The sequence below is a fragment of the Mandrillus leucophaeus genome, unplaced genomic scaffold, assembly GCF_000951045.1.
Source record: "Mandrillus leucophaeus isolate KB7577 unplaced genomic scaffold, Mleu.le_1.0 Scaffold1, whole genome shotgun sequence".
NCBI lineage: Eukaryota > Metazoa > Chordata > Mammalia > Primates > Cercopithecidae > Mandrillus > Mandrillus leucophaeus.
In genome coordinates this window covers 8,908,697-8,931,699 of record NW_012098097.1, presented here as the reverse complement: position 1 = coordinate 8,931,699, position 23,003 = coordinate 8,908,697, and the positions used below count along the sequence as shown (strand labels likewise).

General features: G+C 45.9%; 3 protein-coding genes and 1 long non-coding RNA gene across 6 annotated transcripts in view; 2 read left to right on the top strand and 2 right to left on the bottom strand.

The window, feature by feature from the left end:
• The window catches only part of UNK (unkempt family zinc finger), a 40,201-nt gene extending 26,502 nt beyond the window's left edge, over positions 1-13,699 (bottom strand). Inside the window, exon 1 of the mRNA XM_011980774.1 lies at positions 13,492-13,699. Within this exon, the coding sequence (XP_011836164.1) occupies positions 13,492-13,595 (104 nt within the window). The 5' untranslated portion in view covers positions 13,596-13,699. The remainder of the gene's footprint in view (positions 1-13,491) is intronic.
• On the bottom strand, positions 3,823-6,933 carry LOC105540155. The gene is made up of 3 exons (XR_001006162.1): positions 5,994-6,933; positions 5,532-5,700; positions 3,823-4,574 (listed from the first exon to the last, which is right to left on the bottom strand). It is a non-coding gene; the product is annotated as an uncharacterized LOC105540155 (long non-coding RNA).
• Positions 13,700-17,249: 3,550 nt separating the features above from the next.
• H3F3B (H3 histone, family 3B (H3.3B)) lies at positions 17,250-20,750 on the top strand. 3 transcript variants are annotated; one of them, XM_011980958.1, is made up of 4 exons: positions 17,250-17,529; positions 17,998-18,135; positions 18,223-18,376; positions 18,463-20,750. In XM_011980958.1, exons 2-4 carry the CDS (start codon positions 18,008-18,010, stop codon positions 18,589-18,591), a joined length of 411 nt encoding a protein of 136 aa, XP_011836348.1. In that variant the 5' UTR covers positions 17,250-17,529; positions 17,998-18,007; the 3' UTR covers positions 18,592-20,750. The 3 variants fall into 3 exon arrangements, with proteins under 3 accessions (XP_011836348.1, XP_011836262.1, XP_011836434.1); XM_011981044.1 differs by having other exon boundaries at positions 17,410-17,644; XM_011980872.1 differs by having other exon boundaries at positions 17,392-18,135; positions 18,223-20,750.
• Positions 20,751-22,205: 1,455 nt separating this feature from the next.
• The window catches only part of GALK1 (galactokinase 1), a 19,574-nt gene continuing 18,776 nt past the window's right edge, over positions 22,206-23,003 (top strand). Inside the window, exon 1 of the mRNA XM_011965506.1 lies at positions 22,206-22,278. Within this exon, the coding sequence (XP_011820896.1) occupies positions 22,206-22,278 (73 nt within the window). The remainder of the gene's footprint in view (positions 22,279-23,003) is intronic.

The following is a 23,003-nucleotide window of genomic DNA, read 5'->3' as shown; positions in this document are numbered from 1 at the left end:
CCTGTAGTCCCAGCTACTCGGGAGGCTGAGGCAGGAGAATGGCGTGAACCCGGGAGGCGGAGCTTGCAGTGAGCCAAGATTGTGCCACTGTACTCCAGCCTGGGCAACAGAGCAAGACTCCATCTAAAAAAAAAAAAAAAAGACAAGCCAACAGAAAGAGGTGGCGCTGCAACACCAGATTTGCTCAGGACTTGGTGAATCCCAGAACAGTGAACAGCAAGATGTAAGCCCAACAAAAGGGACAAGAGATTGAGCCGGTAGAATAACTCACTCTGGATGCCACTCAGCCTCGGGACATGGGCCATGAGTTTTCAAGATGGAGTGGCCAGTGAGGAAGCACCTGTTCCTGCAGCTCCTGCTGCTCTCCTGGCCATTCCAGCCTGGGGGACAGAGCAAAACTCCGTCTCAAAAACAAAAACAAAAAACAAATATATACAAGCTTTAACTTGAATATAGGGTCTTTTTTAAATGCAAGACAAAGTCCTGATCTTAAACATTCTTTATTGAAATCTAACCACAATATGATAGGATTCTGCAACTAGCACAAAAGGAAAGGAAAAACAAAAAGCCAAAAAACCACAGTCATTGTTGAAGATTATTTGTAGTATCCAAAGGCTCAAATAATGCTTCTCTGTAATCTCCTGTTTTCCATGTTAACACTTCCATGTACCTACTTCTTTCCTTCCCCCACATATAACTCCTAAAAAGAAATGTAGTCACTGAAGCCATAATTCATGGCTTATCCAAGGTTCTTTGAGAATAAAGTATGTTTTACCCTCAAAGAGAATACTGTAAGAGCATATGAGCTGTAAATTAAAATTCTAATTATTCATCCAAGTATGTATATGTTTCTTACAAGCTGCTAAAAATCTTTCCTTATTTTTGCAAATCTGAAAGGTAAACTACTATCAGTTCTACATTCGATATTTATAAGGATATATGTACACATTCTGACACCAAACATGACCCAGAAACCATACAACTTTCTAATAGTAACCACATTGGTGGGAGTTACTAAAAATGGCTTTTAGTTTAGGCTGGGTGTGGTGTCTCAGGCCAGCGCTTTGGGGAGCAGAGGACAGAAGACTGCTTGAGGTCAGAGGTTCCAGACCAGCCTGGCAACATAGTAAGACCCTGACTTCACGAAACAAATCTAAAAATAAAAAATCAGTCAGGTGTGGTGGTACAGGCCTGTAGTCCCAGCTACTCAGGAGGCTGAAGTGAGGATCATTTGAGCCCAGGAGTTCAAGGCTGCAGTGAGCTATGATTACGTCACTGCACTCTAGCCTGGGTGACAGAGTAAGACTGTACCTCCCAAAAAAAAAAAAAAAAGCTTTAAAAAATAAGGGAAAATAAAGCTATAATTGGTGGTAGGTAAATATTTGGATGGATCTGACACACTACACAGCTACAGAAATGTGGCTTCCAAATCTTCTACAGTGATCCTGATTTAGAACATTCTCTCTGACAGAAAAAGCAAGCTCAGGGAGTATTATTCAGGGAAATAAAGTGTCTAGTGAATTTCTAAGTGTGTCTGAACCTCCTTTGATCCCACACTGGCCTTTAGTCAGAGTAAACACAATATGATCTTATGGCCACTATGAAGCCCCTAGATGCAATGAAACTCCCGACCGCACCTGTGCACACACGCATGTGCACACACACACAGCAACCCACAGTTCAGGTGCTACGCGCACTCAAGCAAGTCAGTGTTTTACAGTGGGGGAGCCAATCACTGGCAATTATTTCAGCCCACTTTTCACTGGGGCTCACTGGAACATTCTGACACCTGTGAGCTGTCCTGCCCCAAGAACTAACAAGAGCCAGGAAGGTGTGCAACTAGTCTATGTGTCCATGGTCCCTTCTTTCTATAATTGTCCCCTTGCCCTATGGGGCCTAGAGCTGGTGAAACTGAGGAAGGTTCATGTAAGGGTCACTCACATCACTGATTTTTTTTTTTTTTTTTTTTTGAGACGGAGTCTCGCTCTGTTGCCCAGGCTGCAGTGCAGTGGCCGGATCTCAGCTCACTGCAAGCTCCGCCTCCCGGGTTTACGCCATTCTCCTGCCTCAGCCTCCCGAGAAGCTGGGACTTCAGGCACCTGCCACCTCGCCCTGCTAGTTTTTTGTATTTTTTTTAGTAGAGACGGGGTTTCACCGGGTTAGCCAGGATGGTCTCTATTTCCTGACCTCGTGATCCGCCCGTCTCAGCCTCCCAAAGTGCTGGGATTACAAGCTTGAGCCACCGCGCCTGGCCCACATCACTGATTTTAGAGAATATTCAAGAGTACAAAAAAGCCCCGTTCATTCTCCCCCAAATCATATAATACCTTGACTTTATTCAAAGTTTTTCTGGCCGGGCATGGTGGCTCACACCTGTAATCTCGGCACTTTGAGAGGCCAAGACGGGCAGATCGCTTGAGGCCAGGAGTGTGAGACCAGCCTGGCCAACAAGGTGAAACCCCATCTCTACTAAAAATACAAAAATTAGCCAGGTGTGGTGGCATGTACCTGTAATCCCAGCTACTCAGGAGGCTGACACACTACAATCGCTTGAGCCCAGGAGGCGGAGGTTGCAGTGAGCTGAGATCATGCCACTGTACTCCAGCCTAGGCAATAGAGCAAGACCCTATCTCAAAAACCAAAAAATAAAAAAATAAAAAAATAAAACAGAACAAAAAACCCACAAAGTTTTTCTGTACATAGTTAGCCTGAAAAAGCTAGCCTGGAAAACCTCCAGTTTTATGACTTTAGTAATATGTTTAAACTAACATGTTCTTTGTACAGTTTTCTGTATAACAAAGTATTTGGCCCTAAACTGAGTGGGTCAGTTCAGAACATACATCCATCATATAAGATACAAGCAGTATGATGGAGGCGCTACAAAGACTGGAGAATGAAATAAGAATTCAAGTGGATGTGGAAGACAGAACTGTTCTCTGAAGATGCTGCTGCCCTGTGCGTGCCCTAGGAACTGAAGAATCTATTTCAGTGTGGATGCAACTAAAGAAGGCATTCAATCAGGGCTGTTGAAGCAAGGAGCAATGCAACTGAAAGCAGTGACTACAGTCCAGTTCAAATAATGGTGAACAGTACCTACACTGTGCTAAGTGTCAAGCACTGTTTTAAGCACTTTACATATATGAACTCATTTATTTCACCCTTATAACAACCCCATGAGACAGGGAATATTCCTATTCTCAGGAAACTGATACACAAAGAGGTAAGTCACTTGCCCAAGATCTCACAGTTAGTAACTGACAGAGCTGGGCCTCAAATTCAGGTGGTGTGACCCTGGAGTCAGTACTCCTAACTACCATGCTGACTGTTAAGAAATGCTTAATTTCTTTTCTTTTCTTTTTTTTCTTTCTTTTTTTTTTGAGACGGAGTTTCGCTCTTGTTGCCCAGGTTGGAGTGCAATGGTGTGATCTCGGCTCATTGCAACCTCCGCCTCCTGAGTCCTAGTGGTTCTCCTGCCTCAGTCTCCCTAGTAGCTGGGATTACAGGTGCCTGTCACCACGCCCAGCTAGTTTTTTGTATTTTTAGTAGAGACAGGGTTTCACTATGTTGGCCACGCTGGTCTCGAACTCCTGACCTCAGGTGATCCACCCACCTCAGCCTCCCAAAATGCTGGGATTACAGGCGTGAGCCACCATGCCCGGCTAACTAAGCATTTCTTAACTGAGCTAAAGGAAAAACAAGAGTAGTAGCAAATAAGCCTCAGTGACTCTCTGAAAGCTGTTTAGAACATGTCGGAGAGTTTCGCACAGGCCATAACTACAATACCATAAAATAAGTTGCTGAAATAAAAACAGAAATGTTCACTTTAGCATGCGCTACTGGATATTTAATATACATTTTTTGTGTTCATTGTAAAGTACTCTTACTTCAATAGTGAAACAGAGGTTAGTTTGTTTTTAATCAGGAAATACAAGTACTGGTCTCTAATTTATACTATATTTAGATCGTCCGATTCACACAAATCCTGAAGTGGCAGGCCGCCAGATGCCTGGCACCTCTTAACAGTAGAAGTGACATCAGAAACATATGGTAATGTTCTTACCAAAATTAATAAATGCTTAGATATAAGAACGACTACTTAAAACTTCTAAGTCACAAAACACCATGCTAAAGGTTTTTATCAACCTCTTCTTTACAGAACATAACTACTTCTCTTATGTGGGGGTAGATTTGTGAATAGGCCAAAATTTCATAGGAAGGTGGGACGTGGACCTTCCCCCTCCTCATTAGAAGTCATTTTGTCAGGACTTATGGTGGCTATATGGTGTTTCAAATGCTAACAGGAAACAAATGAGTCAACTTATGCACATGAAAAGTAAACTGTGAATAAAGAATAAGAAAGGGGAGGAAACAGTTCAATAAGTTCAGATACAACTTGATGATACTGTCACAGGCTGTCACAGGCCTCAGTATCTTCTTTATGTCCTAAAGAAATTGAGCCACCAACAGGAAAAAAGGTCACCTCACAGAGAATGCTGTGAGATTTTTAAGTTGCTAGACTCCTTTCCATCTTCTCCTTCTCCTCAGCTCTTGATACTGCTGTCAAATTCTACACACTGGCAAAGAAAAAAGGGGTGAAAGTTGAGGGATTTTATAGAGAAATAATAAAAAGTTTGTTGTGATTACTTGAACTAATATAGTATAGCCACTGACATCATTTTAAATCCCTAAAACACATGGCCTGTCCTTAAATGCCCAGGTAAACCTTAAAACATTCACAATACCGGAAGAATGGACTCTATTACATTTTAGTAAGAGCAAACTTCTCTTCCACCTCCCACCCACCCCAGGCAGTAGACGTGATTCATTTTATGAAGGCATTGGTAAAAATCTGCTTGTTCCCTGGAATGGCTATCAAGTTGGAGACGAGGTAAAGTATAATTACCAACACCTAGGAGTCTCAAACTTGTTTTCTGAATACATATCTCTTATCTCAAAACATCTCCACAGACTTATAACATGGGGGCATTCAACTAGAATAGATACACAGGGCCTAAGCCACTGAGAAAGCTGGGAAAAGGGCACCAAGGAGCTTTGTGCAAACCACAGACTTTCCCACAATATTGCTGCTGAGCCTTGGCAATAGGCCATGCACTTGAAGCCCTCTCCATTGTAGGAGGGACTCATATACACTGATTTTTTAATTAACTTTTTAAAAATCTGATATATAATTCAGAGAGCACACAAACTCACCACTCGTAAGTGTACATTTCAGTGGTTTTTAGTGTGTTCACCCGTGTTATGTAACCTTCACCATATCTCATTCCAGAACATTTCCATCACCCCCAAAATCACCCTGTACCTATTACCCCATGCACTTTCTCCACAGATATCTCTGTTGCCTATGCAGGTATTTTCACATGACTGGCTGGGGTGAATCTATAGAGTATCCATACGGTAAGAAAACAGAAGCTCTGCTGTCCAGAGGGATACTACACCTAAATTCTCGGCATTGTTAGCAATTAGGCTAATGTAATTTTTATAGATTGGCTAAGAATGGCAGAGAAACTTACATTCAACATCCATCTTCACATAACAATTAGTGTGACCCAAATTCATCCAAGATGTTAAAAGAAGGGAAGACAATCTACTAGGATTAGCCATAACTGTCCATAGTTGCAATTTCAAAACATAGAAGATGCATACGGATAGTGGGAAAACCTCCTTTAGTATCAACCATAGCTGGATTAAAAAAAAACAAAAACAAAAACAAAAAACTTAATCATTAAGCAAATATTGCCCAGTGTGGGAAAATAATCACTAGACCAGTCCACTATTTAGTGTAATGCAGCTTTAAATGCAACCTTACTGTCATCACTCCTGACCTGGAGTCTCTCCTACTGAGAAAAATTACCTTTAGGCAAAGGTCTGGCAGGAAAGCCTGCGGATGTGTGCTGCGCTGCTCAGGTTGTGGCAGGGCTCTAGTTACCTAAGCGTGCTCATGGCTTCTACGACACACAGGAAAGAGACCTCACCTGCAGGCATCAGGGTGTTGAAAAGCGGGAGGACGTGTAGGTCCACGAGGGTATCTTGCTTTTGTGCACTTATCTGGGGTGCTATTTGCAGAGAAGGAGCTCCTTTATAGAGTGTGCCCAAGATGGATTTCTCTAAGTTGCTCTCAGAGTTGTCCAGCTGCCCTCACCAATAAGTCACAGTCTTTGTAGGATGATAGAAACCACCAGTCAAAGCAGATGCATATGGGTTGTGGGGAAGCCTTCTTTAGTATCTAACATAGCTGGATTAAAACAAAAAAACTTAACCATTAAGCAAATCTTGACTTTAATAATTTAGATAACAGCAAATATCAACTAGGTGTTAAGCTTAAGAATCTACCCTTAGCAAGGGCACTTAACACTTGTTAATGGGGATTTTGTGGGATTAAATGAAGGCTACAATGAGCTCCTAATTTCTGTCCTGCAAAAAATCAGTTCTACTTGATAAACAAGTAAATAAGATCCAGAAGTGTTTCTTGGTAATGTAACTCGTTCTCGCTGAGGTTACTTAGTAACGCTTCCAATGACTTCTGTTGTGCAACAAGTAGTACTCTATTAACTCTTGTACGATTTTATTGTAATTTGCAATAATGACTTAAATACATATTCATGTCCAGGATTTTCCAAAATACAATCAGATGCAATCAAGTGAAGTTAATGACATTTATATAATACATAAACTGAAAATAGATCTATGGAAGTATTGCTACATTATCTTTGTTTAATTCAATGCCCAGGAAACCAGTCCTAAATTGAAATGATGCCTAGACAGACGAGGCTATAAAGTATTTATTCTCTGTCTACCTATAAGAAATCACCAAGTGGCCAGAAAACTCCTGCAAACCTTCACTAAACTAGAATTTCATTTTCCTTTAACATGAGGGCATTAAGAAGTCTGAGAATCGACTGCAGCCACTGCAGTTGAAGGCATGAAGACGTGATCGGTCTCTGAGGTATACTTCCTCTCATGGGGTGAAAACAATGAGGTCAGAAACTCGGAGAGTTTAATATTTATTTATTTATTTTTATTTTATTATTTTTTTCAAGCCAGAGTCTCGCTCTGTTGCCCAGGCTGGAGTGTAGTAGCGTGATCTCGGCTCAGTGCAACCTCTGCCTCCTGGGTTCAAGCGATTCTCCTGTCTCAGCCTCCCGAATAGCTGGGATTACAGGCATGCACCACCATGCCTGGCTAATTTTTGCATTTTTAGTAGAGATACAGTCTTGCCATGATGGCCAGGTTGGTCCCGAACTCCTGACCTCAAGTGATCCATTCACCTTGGCCTCCCAAAGTGTTGAGATTACAGACGTGAGCCACCACGCCCAGCCAATTATTTATTTATTTTTCAGATAGGGTCTTGTCACCCAGGCTGGAGTGCAGTAACATAATCTTGGCTCACTGTAGCATCAATCTCCTGGGCTCAGGGATCCTCCCACCTTGGCCTCCTGAGTATCCAGGACCATAGGCGCACACCACCACACCTGGCTCATTTTTTAAATTTTTAGTAGAGAGGAGGTCTTGCTATGTTGCCCGTGCTGGTCCGGAACTCCTGGGTTCAAGTGATCCTCCCGCCTCAGTTTCCCAAGTTGAGATTATAGCTACCACACCCAGCTGGATATTTAAGATGGTAGTTTTTCTGTGACCTTTCAAGAATACATTTTTTTTTTTTTTTTTGATGGAGTCTGGCTCTGTTGCCCAGGCTGGAGGGCAGTGGCGCAATCTCAGCTCACTGCAACCCCCGCCTCCCGGGTTTAAGCAATTCTCCTGCCTCAGCACGCGCCACCACACCCAGCTAATTTTTGTATTTTATTTTTGTGCTTTTGTTTGAGACGGAGTCTAGTCCTGTCACCCAGGCTGGAATGCAATGGCGTGACCTCGGCTCACTGCAACCTCCGCCTCCCAGGCTCAAATGATTCTCCTGCCTCAGCCTCCTCAGTAGCTGGGATTACAGGTGCCCACCACCACACCCAGCTATTTTTTGTATTTTTAGTAGAGACGGGGTTTTACCATGTTGGCCAGGCTGGTCTCGAACTCCTGACCTCGTGATCTGCCTGCCTCGGCCTCCCAAAGTGCTGGGATTACAGATGTGAGCTACTATGCCATGCTCAGCTATATACTTTCAATAGTATAACTGTTAATACAGCAAAAAGCCAAAAGATAGCTAAACTTGCAGATACATTTTGAGATGTGATTGCTACAAAAGTTCTCATTCTTAAACGTTTTTATAAAACTCTTCCAATATACAAGACAGTATGTTATTATAAATAAAGCTGAATTAAATTCATTCTTTGTCAAATGAAAAGACAAACTGTCGGCTGGGCGCGGGGGCTCACGCCTGTAATCCGAGCACTTTGGGAGGCCTGGGTGGGCGGATCACGAGGTCAGGAGATCGAGACCATCCTGGCTAACACGGTGAAACCTTGTCTCCACTAAAAATACAAAAAACTAGCCGGGCGTGGTGGAGTGCACCTGTAGTCCCAGCTACTCGGAGGGCTGAGGCAGGAGAATGGCGTGAACCCGGGAGGCGGAGCTTGCAGTGAGCTGAGATCGAGCCACTGCACTCCAGCCTGGGCAACGGAGCGAGACTCCATCTCAGAAAAATAAATAAATAAATAAATAAAAATAAATAAATTTAAAAAAAAAAAAGAAAAGACAAACTGTCTAGTAAAAGGAGGTCACAGGCCAGGCACGGTGGTTCATGCCTGTAATCCCAGCACTTTGGGAGGCCGAGCTGGGCAGATCACGAGGTAAGGAGATCAAGACCATCCTGGCTAACACAGTGAAACCCCATCTCTACTAAAAATACAAAAAATTAGCCGGGCATGGTGGCGGGCGCCTGTAGTCCCAGCTACTCAGGAGGCTGAGGCAGGAGAGAATGGCGTGAACCCGGGAGGCGGAGCTTGCAGTGAGCTGAGATCCAGCCACTGCACTCCAGCCTGGGCAACAGAGCGAGACTCCATCTCAGAAAAATAAATAAATAAATAAATAAAAATAAATAAATTTAAAAAAAAAAAAGAAAAGACAAACTGTCTAGTAAAAGGAGGTCACAGGCCAGGCACGGTGGTTCATGCCTGTAATCCCAGCACTTTGGGAGGCCGAGCTGGGCAGATCACGAGGTAAGGAGATCAAGACCATCCTGGCTAACACAGTGAAACCCCATCTCTACTAAAAATACAAAAAATTAGCCGGGCGTGGTGGCAGGTGCCTGTAGTCCCAGCTATTCAGGAGGCTGAGGCAGGAGAGAATGGCGTGAACCCAGGAGGCAGAGCTTACAGTGAGCTGAGATCGCGCCACTGCACTCCAGACTTGGTCTCAGAAAAAAAAAAAAAAAGAGGTCACATGGTTTTTGTCTTGGAAGAATAATAATACATATACATGATCGTCTTACTAAGTGCTAAGCAAATACTTGGAGCTGTACAATAGAGGAACTTCTGACATAACTGTTTTCTAAAAGGACTGGATTCCTCAAGTCCAGCACAAGTGCCTGCTACACCAATTTGCTGAAAGGATTATTCCAAAGTTTCCCTTAAAGCAAGACTATTCAAGAGTTTAGAAAAAAAAAAAAGAACAAAATTGTCCTTCAGACTATGTTATGAATAATCCTCTCGGTTTAGGAAAAGGAGGGCTCAAACTGAGAACTTCAATTTCAGCACAAGATTGAAGGGGCAAGAAAGGGAAACGAATGGGAAAGTAATTTTTTGCTTGGTGTATTCAACTTGTGTTTGCCAAGATTGCCGTCATGGTAAATGAGACTCAATTATCACACAAGTGTCTCTGGATTATTACAAAGACTACTGCATGTTACATAATTTCAAATATCAGGTATAAAACTATACAAAATTAATTTACATATAAGAAAGGCCAGGTGAAGTGGCTCACACCTTCTCAGACTCAGGCCTTCCCGTGCCACTGTACACCAGTCTGGGTGACAGAGCAAGATCCTGTCTCTTGCTCTGTCCAACCAACCTGGGCGACAAAAATAAAAATAAAAGTGGCTGGGCGCAGGGGCTCACACCTGTAATCCCAGCACTTAGAGAGGCCGAGGTGGGCAGATCACGAGGTCAGGAGTTCGAGACCAGCTGGGCCAACATAATGAAACCGTCTCTACTAAAAATACAAAAATTAGCCGGCCATGGTGGCATATGCCTGCAGTCCCAGCTACTCAGGAGGCTGAAGCAGGAGAATCGCTTGAAGCCGGGAGGTGGAGGTTGCAGTGAGCTGAGATCACGCCACTGCACTCCAGCTTGGGCAACAGAGTGAGACTTCATCTCCAAAAAAACAAAACAAAACAAAACAAAAAAAACCTGACAGGCAAAAACACAAATATTCAAAAGGAGTCTATCTCTGTATTCAAAATGGGATCAATTATTATCAATGATCAATTATTATTCCACTCTGTATGTCCATGTGTACCCACTGTTTACCTCCCAAGCAGCTCAAATTTTCATTTAAAATCAAAATCAAACTGCTCCCGTCCCCTAACTCCCAAGGGCAATAAATGAATTCACCTTATGGGGGCAGGGGAAAGCAGGTAAAGAGGTATGTGCCTGTAGTCCCAGCTACTCAGGAGGCTAAGGCAGGACTGCTTGAGCCCAGGAGTTCAAGTCCAGCCTAGGTAACATAGTGAGATCACATCTCTCATTTTTTTCTTTTTTGGACAGAGTCTTACTCTGTCGCCCAGGTTGGAGTGCAGTGGCACTATCTCGGCTCACTGCAACCTCCGCCTCCTGGGTTCAAGCGATTCTCCTGTCTCAGCCTCCCGAGTAGCTGGGACTACAGGTGTGTGCCACCAGGCCCACCTAATTTTTCGTATTTTTAGTAGAGACGGGGTTTCCATGTTGGCCAGGTTGGTCTCAAACTCCTGACCTCAAGTGATCCACCCACTTCAGGTTCCCAAAGTGCTGGGATTACAAGCATGAGCAACAGCACCCTGCCCATGTCTCTTTTAAGAGAGAAAAAAAAAAAAAAAAAGGCTGGGTGTGGTGGCCTCCCAGCACTTTGGGAGGCCAAGGCCCAACAGTAGATTGCTTGCACCTGCTTGATCACAGGAGTCTGAGACCAGCCTGGGCAACATGGCAAAACCACGTCTCTACAAAAAATACCAAAACAACGTATCCAGGTGTGCCCGTAGTCCCAGCTACTCAGGAGGCTGAGGTGGGAGGATCACTTGAACCAGGGAGGTCGAGGCTACAGTGAGCTGAGATTGTGACACTGCACTACAGCCTGGATGACAGAGACCCTATCTTAAAAAAAAAAAGAAAAAAGAAAAATCAGAGTCAGCAAGTGTGCTGGTTCCATCATATGTGTCCTCATGCTCCCTGCACCTCAGCCCTAGGACGACTAGGGGATGAAGTATGCCAAGTCATCACAGCTTCTGAATGCTGGTAAGTCTAGCAAGAAAGACCACTGATTTCTATCTCTGATTTTTGGAAATAAAAATATAAAAACACACATACACACGAACAGACAAGGAGATAAGAACACCTACAACCTCCCATCAAGCCTGGCTATTTTACCTACTCCTGCTGATTTCCTAAGACACCTCAAGAGCCAGGTCCCATTACTCTGTACTTACCCACAAGGAATGGAAAGGCAGGGTTTTTTTGTTTTTGTTTTTTGAGACGGAGTTTCACTCTTGTCACCTAGGCTGGAGTGCAGTGGTGCGATCTCGGCTCACTGCCACCTCCACCTCCCGGGTTCAAGCGATTCTCCTGCCTCAGCCTCCTGAGTAGCTGGGATTACAGGTGCCCACCAGCACATCCAGCTAATTTTTTGTATTTTTAGTAGAGATGGGGTTTCGCCATATTGGGCAGGCTGGTCTCGAACTCCTGACCTCAGGTGATCCGCCTCGGCCTCCCAAAATGCTGGGATTACAGGTGTGAGCTACCACACCCGGCCTGAAAGACAGGTTTTAAACAAATGAGCATCAAGAAGACAAAGACTCAGACACTGACATTTACTCAGCTGTTCGCTAGTTTCACCTGTCAATTCCAAAATAAGAAAGTCTTTCTAATACAGATTTCATAGTATGCTCAATGACAACACAACACAGAAACACAAGTTGCTGAAACCAAGACTCTCATGACTCAAAATGTGTTTATTTTACTAAAAACAGTGATCTGAGCAACCAGAGAATATAAAGAAGTTCCAATTACGTGAAGTTTCCACATTCGAAAATCAAGACTACACCATTCAACTAATCAGTAGTCTTTGAGCTAAAAACATCTCACCAAAATCAATGGAAAGACTGCGAAAGATCTCCAGTAAGAAAGGACCAGGAAAGCAATGCCCAAATCAGAAAAGGAATGGTTAACCTGAGTCAGACTGTAGTCAAGAAGCTTAAATGATTCCAGCCAACAACATAGAATCCCACAGAGAAACCATACACTTCCTATAACCAATGTTCCCCAACCCCAGAACAGTTTCCCAAGGTCTTCTATATAGCAAGAGTTCCTCCTGTCTGGTTTGAGTTCTTTCTACTCCAACAGATGATTCTGTTCTTCGTTCACTGAACAACTTAAGAGCTGTTCAACCCCCCAGGTTCCAAAACCTCTCGCAGCTGGGGATCCTTTTAAAGATGCACATCGCTCAGAAGCCCATGGGGATGAGAGGCATTCAGAGCATCAGGGAAAATGGAAAGCAACATTTTGCTTAACACGAGAAACCGCCCCTTATTCATCTTTCTCCCACATCACCTAACTAGGGAATGCTTAATGTGACTTGAAGGAAATGAAGACAGCGACCTAAAAGCACACAGATGCACACTTCCAGGAAGAGGTTTTCCCATCTTGCTGGACCCTGTAGTGTCGGTATTTGGGGGTCCCTCTAATGCCACATTTCTGCTGAGCCTGCAGACATACTCGGAACCCATCACCTTCGGGCTCCCAAACTCAGGCTCCGCACAGCCCGCGAGGGAAACGGTCATGGGCACGCACCGACACGTTTCCATCTTTGCATGTTTATCTACGTCGACTGGGAATTCAAGCAAGGGTGGCCCTCGTGGACAACCTACGAGCCTTAGGGACACAAAAGGCTTCCTGTGCAAATTGCATGGAATCTCCTGACAGAATTTCGCGCTAATGATCATTCATAGGTGGGTTCTGGGGCTGGGCCCCACGGAACTCGTCTTGGTTGTGTCTTGGACTTCTCACTGCCCCCCAAAGGAGCCTACTACTGTGGTTTTATGGTCTGAGGAACAGTTAGGCCTCGAAGGCCTGGCCTAGGGAGAGTGCACTCTGCATCCCGAGCTCCCGCCTTCCCCACTCAGCGGCCGGGACCGAGTTTCCCGCCCCACAGCCCGACCAGAGGTTGGTGGCAGTTGGAGGCAGTTGGGACCGGCCCCAGCAGGTTGGAACCGGTCTGGGCCGGGCCGGAGGAGGAAGGGGGGGAGGAAGAGGCCGCCTCGCGCTCTCCCTGCGCGCGTGACTCACGCTGGCCGCTGACGTCAGGCGTGCGCGCGCGGCGGGGGGGGGCTCTACGTACGTGTAGTGCTGCGGTTTCTCGGGCTGTGCCTGCAGCACCTGAGCGGTAGCGGCCGGGGGCGCCGAGGAAGCTGCGGAGCCGCCGGGCCCGGGGCCCTTCGACATGGTCTTGTCTTCCTGCCTCTTCGCCGCTCCCCTTTTATTATTCAGTCTGCGCGGTCCGCGCCGAGGACCCAGTACGCCTGCGCCGCGCCACGAGAACGTGAAGACCCCCCACACGGCAGCATGGGTTGCTGGGAGTTGTGGTTCTATGTCCGACTGGAATTTTACCGTCGGCAGAGGGTTGCTGGCAAAGCGCGGGACCACAATACCCAGGGATCCGTGCTGCTAGTGTCCCGGATGGTGAGGGCCTGCGACGGCTTCTGGGAATTGCAGTCCGGTCGCGTTTATCCTTCTTACCAGCGCGTTTTCAGTTTCAAAGGGAAGCCTCTCCATGAAACTGGAGCGCCTGGAGGAGAAGGGGCCCAGAGCTAGGGAGGCCCTAGCGACTTCTGCGAAAGAGTTCCAAGTATAGTTTCACTGCCAACGGTGTCATAACTACTTTGCCTTTATACTTAGTACATCTTGGGTCGGTTCTAATGCCAGCTCAGAGCAGTGCCTCCAAGCAGGTCTTAAGAATCTGTATTGTCGGTTCTTAGTTCTGGGCCCTGTGCTGCAGGCACCTGCAATCCGACAGCAACCCCTTCATCCTTGCGGCGGGTCTAACCTGAGAGGGATTGAGAAAGCTTTGCTAAGGAGGAGAGTTCCCGCGCCTTTGCCCAGGCGCTTCATTTACCTTTACCAGCCTCGACACCTGGAACTCCACGACTTGTGTGCCTTCTCAGCCTGACACCTGGCCTGACCAACTTGTTTCCAGTACATTAAGGGCCAAGGACAAATTTAATCTCCGCCTAGAATAGCCTCTGAGGTACATTGACAAATTGCAGGCAACTTGTCAGTGTTGAGAAGCATCACAGTGTCCAGAGGAAAGGCCTGGGTTTGAGTAGGGCGTGCCCGTATTTATCCACTCTCGTTTTCTTCTCTGGTCGTCAGTCTTTTTACTTGGGACATTATCTTTCCCATCTCTGCTTCCTACCAGTCAAGCAAAGTTCTTCACTTTGTAAAATAAGCCAGATGCCCCAGACCTAGGCATTTGTTTCTGTGAGTTTTAGAATGTTCTCCATAGATATTTTAACAGTTGACATTTAACTTTGTTTTTCATATTGAATCTATTTTAAATCCACTGGTTTTGATTTATATTTTCGTAGATGGGATTACATTAGCAAATGATTATCTCATTAAAGAAACACATTCCAAATAACCTTAGGGGTGAGGGGTGGTGGGGCTAATGGAAAATCGTTAACGTTTGAGTGACACATATTTTATTTAGCTCCAAGTTCCCTCACATCAGAAGCCACATTACAGAGTTGAGAAACCGGTATTTCCTAAATAGGCTAAATCGTTTAGCCACTAGGGGCGTTTGAAAATGAAAAATTACAAAAGGATAAATACAAGTTGTAGTATATTGCTTTAATCCTATGATTAAACGCAACTTAATTGGTTTATGTTAGCCTCAGAATACTCAAGTGTCATCTGACTGAAGAAATAGAGGTCACAGCACCAGATTTTAAATAATGGATGTATACCATGAGCTTTAGAATAAGTGTGTACTGGGAGAATTGGGAGATGATCTCATCCAAACTGCTTAATTGGCAAAAGAGGAAACCGAAACCCAGAGAAGCTAAGTAACCGCACAAAGTTACTCAGCAAGTTGGTAACAGAAGAGGAACTAGGACAGTAGCCTACAAGGCTACATCACATTCACTGTTGGGTTTTGTTTGTTTTCTTTTTTTTCTGCTATTTTTTTCATTGTGTAGAGGTTTTTGGTTCTTCCTCATTTCCTGTGTTGCTTTTCCTCCCTTGTACCAATTTGGAAAAAGTGAAACATACCTGTGTGACTACCAAGTAAGAGAGACAGACTTTTTCTTTTTTTTTTTTTTAAACGGAGTCTCACTCCGTTGCCCAGGCTGGAGTGCAGAGGTGCGATCTCGGCTCACTGCAACCTCTGCCTCCCAGGTGCAAGCGATTCTCCTGCCTCAGCCTCTTGAGTAGCTGGGATTACAGGTGCATGTCACAACGCCCAGCTAATTTTTGTATTTTTAGTAAAGATGGGATTTCACTATGTCGGTCAGGCTGGTCTCGAACTCGTGACCTCATGATCTGCCCTCCTCAGCCTCCCAAGTGCTGGGATTACAGGCGTGAGCCACCGCACTCGGCCTCCTATTTCCACGAATCATACTTAAATGAATAAATGTAAATCCATACCTTTTTTCTCCGGGTGGCTTTAGTTTCTAATAATTAGCAAAGCTGGAAAGAAAATGACTGTCCCTCCACACGGAGGCATGGAAATGACATGATTCTGTGTAACCTAGAAAAATCGTGAAACACAGCCAGGCATGGTGGCTGAAGCCTGTAATCCCAGCACTTTGGGAGGCCGAGGAAGGCGGATCACAAGGTCAGGAGATGGAGACCATCCCGGCTAAAACGGTGAAACCCCGTCTCTACTAAAAATACAAAAAATTAGCTGGGCGTGGTGGCGGGTGCCTGTAATCCCAGCTGCTCGGGAGGCTGAGGCAGGAGAATGGCGTGAACCCGGGAGGTGGAGCTTGCAGTGAGCCGAGATTGCGCCACTGCACTCCAGCCTGGGCGACAGAGAGACTCTATCTCAAAAAAAAAAAAAAAAAAAAAAAAAAAAAAAAAATTAGTTGAAACCTATATATACGTGTTTCTGCTACCTTTTCTTTTAGTAGTTTGGAATATTTGTTGAACCAAGCATCAGAACTATAGAGTGGAGTAGAATGCCCAAGGCTGTATTTCAATTTTCTGGGCTTTGCTTGGCTAGTCTTAACCTTAAGCCTGCTATGGTATTTTATATACTTGAGGCAACTGAAGAACTGACTATTGCAATCTACCCAAGACATTTACTTAGGCAAAGGTAGGGATTAGCATATTTACACATTTGTCATCTTTCTTCAGAAGTAATACCTGCCAGGATATGCTATTAAACAAAAGGGCACATATTTAGCTTAGTTATCTTTCGTTTATTCTTCATGGACATACAAATACTATAGTAGGACTATTTCCTTTCTGGCTGTAGTCATTTCATTCAGTTGAAGTACATAATTCAAGTAACATGTTGCTTAAGTTACTTCTTGTTTAATCATATGGAAATCACAAAATATTTTGTGACACCTTAAAAACATACGAAACAGTTCCTCTAATTTATTAACATGTTTATTTGTATCTGTTATTTACCCCTTCCCACCCCACCAAGGGACCTGCTTCTGGTTAAAAATGTATGTGCATGATATTTGAAATACTTGATAGTATAACATGATTTACTGAATTCTAATTCTCACACTACGCACTTAACGACCAAAATATTATGAAAGGTAATCTAGGGAACACATTTTATTTTACATCGGAAAATATTTACAAAAAATTTGTTAAAGTAGCCTCTCTGCGTGCATAGCATTCGCTTGATGCCTGTAAGTTTAGACTCCTGCTCATCCTGATAGAGACCAATGCAATTCATTTGCATTGACTTTCTATTGCAGAGCTTTGGAACCAAGGGAAGGATCCAAACATAGCTCCATTTTATCCAATCAGAAGGGCCGCTCAGTGCTAAACTCTGATTCGTCCATTCCTCTTTGCATCCATCCAATCATTAGGCGACTTTAACAGCCAATCAGCGGCCTAGATATGCACCAATCATGGAACAGTGCCGAAGCACGGCCTTTGTGTCGGGGGATGTCAGCGCGTCGGCGAAAGCGCCCACCAATAAAAAAAGTCGTTGGTGTATGCAAATAAGGGTTCTATGACGCAGAGACGCAGCGTGAAGCGTGCCTATAAAAACGGAGGCGTCGAGGGGGCTTGGAGCGCAGAGCGGTTTGGTCGTTCGTTGGGCTTGTGTCCGTTCTTGGCTCGGCGATTGCGGCTGTTCCTCGGGCAGCGGAAGCGGCGCGGCGGTCGGAGAAGTGGCCTAAAACTTGGGCGTTGGGTAGGCGTTCGTGGGGTTGCCCGCGGCTGCAGGTTCTGCCAACCGTTGCCGCCGCGGCCCGCGGCCGTTGGGAGCCGAGCGGCGGGGGCTCCTCGGGCCGCTGGTTTCGGGTAGGGTATGGGGTCGGGAGGTTTCCCCTTGGGGCTTTGTTCCGGAACCGCGTCCCCGCCTTTTCCTGGCGGTGATTCAGAGGTCCCGACGCAGGATTCCGGGCAGTCGGGCCTCCGCCCGTCAAGGAAGGGAAGTGACTCCTCCCTGTACTCCCCCTCCCGGGGGAGGCTGCCGCTCCTTGCAGCCTGAGTCATTAGGGGAGGGGGAGGAGGTTGGCGGCCCTCGGCCATCTGCCGCCGCGAGGTGGGGCACGGGGAGGCGGGAGGCCCGGCGGAGGGGCCAGGGCCTGTACCCCCGCAGCCCCGGGGTGCGGCCCGGGTGAGCGCGGCGGCCTTATCTTCGGGGCGTCTTTCTTAGGTGAAAGAAAATGGCCCGAACCAAGCAGACTGCTCGTAAATCCACCGGTGGGAAAGCGCCCCGCAAACAGCTGGCCACAAAAGCTGCCAGGAAAAGCGCTCCCTCTACCGGCGGGGTGAAGAAGCCTCATCGCTACAGGTAGGCCGGGCGGGGGAACAATGGCTCGCCGGTGGACGGCTTTGTGCGGCGGCGTCTGCTCACCCCTCCCCTGCTCGCTCGCTGCAGGCCCGGGACCGTGGCGCTTCGAGAGATTCGTCGTTATCAGAAGTCGACCGAGCTGCTCATTCGGAAGCTGCCCTTCCAGAGGTTGGTGAGGGAGATCGCTCAGGATTTCAAAACCGACCTGAGGTTTCAGAGCGCGGCCATTGGAGCGCTGCAGGTAAGACAAAGGCCTGGAGTCGGGGGAGGGCTGGGCGGTTTCCGCTCCCCGAGGGGGATTAATAGTGTGGCTCTTGTCCTCAACAGGAGGCTAGCGAAGCGTACCTGGTGGGTCTGTTCGAAGATACTAATCTGTGTGCCATCCACGCTAAGAGAGTCACCATCATGCCCAAAGACATCCAGTTGGCTCGCCGGATACGGGGAGAGAGAGCTTAAGTGAAGGCAGTTTTTATGGCGTTTTGTAGTAAATTCTGTAAAATACTTTGGTTTAATTTGTGACTTTTTTTGTAAGAAATTGTTTATAATATGTTGCATTTGTACTTAAGTCATTCCATCTTTCACTCAGGATGAATGCGAAAAGTGACTGTTCACAGACCTCAGTGATGTGAGCACTGTTGCTCAGGAGTGACAAGTTGCTAATATGCAGAAGGGATGGGTGATATTTCTTGCTTCTCATGATGCATGTTTCTGTATGTTAATGACTTGTTGGGTAGCTATTAAGGTACTAGAATTGATAAATGTGTACAGGGTCCTTTTGCAATAAAACTGGTTATGACTTGATCCAAGTGTTTAACAATTGGGGCTGTTAAGTCTGACCATACATCACTGTGATAGAATGTGGGCTTTTTCAAGGGTGAAGATACAAGTCTTAACCACAGTGTAACTTACAGTTTCCTTTAAAAAAAAAAAAAAAAAAAAAGTAAACCTGGCAGCTATAGAATACACTATGTGCATTTATAATAGCTATTTTATATATTGTAGTGTCAACATTTTTAAATTAAATGTTTTACATTCACAAGTGGTGGGGAGTCTTGTCATTAAGGTGTGTGTAATTTAGAGTCCAGTTGGTTTTCTTCTGACTGCACTTGTTCTCATAGTAGTAAAATGCTATGCGCATTTATACCTTGCATAAGTCCTCATTCTACCACATGTTATCTAACCCTCTAGCTGATAATGCAAACACTAACTGGGGGATTTTATTTATAAGGGCTCTAGAAAAAAATACAAGTTATTCACACCAGCATCATCTATTAACTAATATTCTGAACTAGTTAGTGCAGCTTTTCATTGTGTCGTGTGGTTGGTCTCATAACTAAGTTGAGTTTTTCTCCTCTGCTAAGAGGAAACAGTACCGAAGTTCTTTTTCTTGTGGCATTTGTATTATAAAAACTTGCTGTGGGGGAGGAGCATAAAGCTCCAGCCCACTGAACCTCTGCCAATTAAGATGGTGTTGGGTTAGGTTACATCTGGTTACTGTCCTGGGAAAATCATTTTTATAGAGATGGCCTTCCAAGTGGTTTTAAAATTTATCTTATTGGAGTTTTTAGGTCAATTATGTATGTTGACTAAATTTACAATAAACTTGTTTATCCAACTTAAGTGTCCAAAACCTAAATTGAATGTGCTAAGTTTTCACATGTCCCATTATCTAGGTCTTTGTATACTAATGTTTTGAGCTTAGTTCATTTCAGGTGTTGCTTGGTAGACAAAGGAACCTTTTATTTACAAAGATACTGTAGAAAGCATGTGAACAGCTCTCTGCTTTATTAAGATGCCATAATATTGCCGTATTTGCAGTGTGGGTTAAGACAATCTATCAAGAAGCTTTTTCCCCCCTCCCGTTCCATAGCATAGAAGCCCGCAGGTGTAGAACTCACTCTTAAACTTCAGTATGAAGCCAGTTTTCTTATGCAATGATGGCCACAAAAGCATAGTATGTGGATGTCAGTGAGACAGCGTGAGAGCCAGCAGTTATGAAAGCATTCCTGCTTGAAGCTAGCGACTGCTTAACGTTCTGCCCCATTAAATTGCTTTCTCGAAAGTTTGGGTTAGTTTCAAATTTAAGATTTTAGAGGGAAGGTAGAGTAGGTATCTTTCAGGTCGTGATAATGAGCTCCTATGAAAGAATATAATGTAGTGACCGGCTTTTCTAGAAGATTCATAATCAGCTCTGGAACAAGCACACTTAAATGATTCCTCACAGTGTTTCAGAATGAGATTAAGATCAGACGTTGGAATGTGCTATTCTCTAGAGTGTCTGGAAACAAGTACAGAAACCTGGCTATGGTGGTGAGTTAGCTTCTGTTTACTACCTGTGACAACCCAAGTGAGTGACACTAGTGAACCTTTTCCCGTAGTCTGCAGGCTGGCATAGAAGGTTCTCGGATTATATTGGGCAGCTTGCCTTTCCACACTTGGCTTGAGCACTCAACCCAGAAGGCAAAGAGAGCTTTTGGTTGTAGGCAGCTGCCTGTATGGCATATCCCTCGGTAAGGGTAAAGGAGCAGAGGCAAAGGAGAAAAGCAGAAGTTGGAGCTGATGCAGGTATCCTATGCCCTTGATGGATGAGACTAAAATAAAATTTTTGAAGTTAAGATTTTCTCTTTTTGTCAATGGTTTTCATTCGAATGATAATGTCTTTTAAAAAGTTTGGGGAAATGTCCACAAAGCACTCACTTCTGATTCAGCTGGGGCTGGGATGTGTGCATTCAATAAGGAAGCTCCCTATTGAGGTGACCTCAGTGACAGTTTCCCCGGGACAGTGCCAATCTGTGCCTGTTGGTGTATTTATTTTGAGGAGTCTCTGTTGCCAGGCTGGAGTACAGTGGTGCGATCTCGGCTCACTGCAACCCCCGCCTCCCAGGTTCAAGCGATTCTCCTGCCTGAGCATCCCAAGTAACTGGGACTACAGGCAAACGCCACTACACCCAGCTAATTTTTGTATTTTTAGTAGAGACGGGGTTTCACCATGTTGGCCAGGAAGGTCTCAATCTCTTGACCTCGTGATCCGCTCACCTCGGCCTCCCAAAGTGCTGGGGTTACAGGCGTGAGCCACCGTGCCTAGCCAGTGTATTTACTTTTTAGAGACGGGGTCTCCCTATGTTGCCCAGGTTGGTCTCAAACTCAAGCTCCCAAAGTGCTAGGATTACAGGTGTGAGCCGCTAGGCCCGGCCTGAAGTGTATTTAATAGTGCCTCTGTTTACTGTCCTCTGTCCCAATTTGGTAAATTATGCGGTCGTTCTACCTACCCATAGTATGGTGACGTGAGGTGGGGACCCAGTGAATCTTGTGTAGGGACATGTCTCAGGAAAATAAGGTCAAATTGCTTACCCACCAATATTCTAATTGTACCACCTTCAATCTGCAAATGGGACGTAATTTGTTTTGTCCCTTAAACTTCAATCATCTGGCCCACATAGCAGTCAGTTTGGGGATGAAGCAGGGCTGTTTTACCCAGCACCAGGGGTCCACAGTGTAACTACAAAATAGGGAAAAGGAGGGGTGAAGAGGAAGATGGGAGAAATAAAAGGGCAACAAGTGTCCCCTCACCAAGAGTGGACCTGGCCTCTGACGTGCAACTTCATCATGAACAAGTGGTCTTCCAGCCACCTTCCCGAAGACACAGGCTAAGGGCTTCAGGACAAGTGGAGTGGCTTGGTTTTCAGAATTACTGGGGGCCAGAGTCCTGTCAGGACCTTGGGTAATTTTAGCACCTGGCCCACTGGTCCTGGCCTAGGGACCATCAGCCAAAGGGAAGAAGAGGCCCTGAATGGACTGCCTGGATTGGAAATTAACAGTTTCCCACTCATCAATTCACTGGATGATTCCCCAACAGCGGTCTCTGCTGCTCAGCTCCCCCTGCCTGGCTCCTTGCACGCACTGCCCGGTGTCAGGTGTCAGGGTGGGGTCTTGCAGCCCTGGGAAAACAGTCCCTTTCTCCTGAATCACCTTCAGGTAGGTCAGTAGAGGGAGGAACACCACGGAACACCCGTCAGCTGTCTGCAATTCAATCAGCAGGAAACAAGGGCTTGCCCTATGGTTTCTGCAAGATGGTCCTGGCCTGTGTTCAGATTCAGAGACTGAGGCCTATGGCCAGTCTAGCCCGCCATAGAGAAGCATCAGGTGAGGAGTTTTCACCCCTTCTGCAGTTGTCTTACAGGGGGTGCTGTGGTCCACCAGGCATGAGATGCTTGAGCCCCTATCCTGGGCACTCTCTCTCCATCCCTTGGGGCGGGAGCATTTTAATCATCTTGCCAAAGGAATCGCAGCCCACCTCTCTCAGCCCCACCCCAGGCACTATCAGTCCCACTGAGGCTGAGCTGGGTGCACCTTGCCTGGGCCCTCACAGCCTCTTCCCTCACCCCTATGGTGCTCCTGCCTGCTTCTGTGGGCATTCCTCAGGGAGATGCCCTGATCACAAGGATGTCACCAGCCTGGACCACTCTTATCAAGCCGGGCCTGGCTTCTGACCAGCAACAGCTGCACGAAAGCTGGCCTTCCAGCGTCCTCCTCCAAGGCAAGGCTAGAAGAAGGGGAGAAGGGGTAGGCCCCTGTCGGGTTGCCAACCCAAATTCTACGGCACCTTCAGAAGACTAAGGATGCCCTCTCCTTGGGCCAGGTGGCTGGCCTTTTCCCTCCCTGATCCCTTTGTCAGCAGGTCTGGGAAATGAGGGAGGCTGCAGGCCGAGGTGGGTGCAGCTGAGACAGCTCTGTGTTTATGCACAGAGGAGTTTGTACAAGGCCTCTATTGCGAGGGGCTGTGGTGTGAGAAGGGGCTGTGGAGTGAGAAGGGGCTGTGGAGTGAGAAGGGGCTGTGGAGTGAGAAGGGGCTGTGGTGTGAGAAGGGG

Coding starts and splice junctions, on each gene's coding strand:
- H3F3B (XM_011980872.1), top strand. CDS start 18,008: ATGGCCCGAACCAAGCAGACTGCTCGTAAATCCACCGGTGGGAAAGCG. Junction 18,136..18,222: donor AAGAAGCCTCATCGCTACAG/GTAGGCCGGGCG, acceptor CGCTCGCTGCAG/GCCCGGGACCGTGGCGCTTC.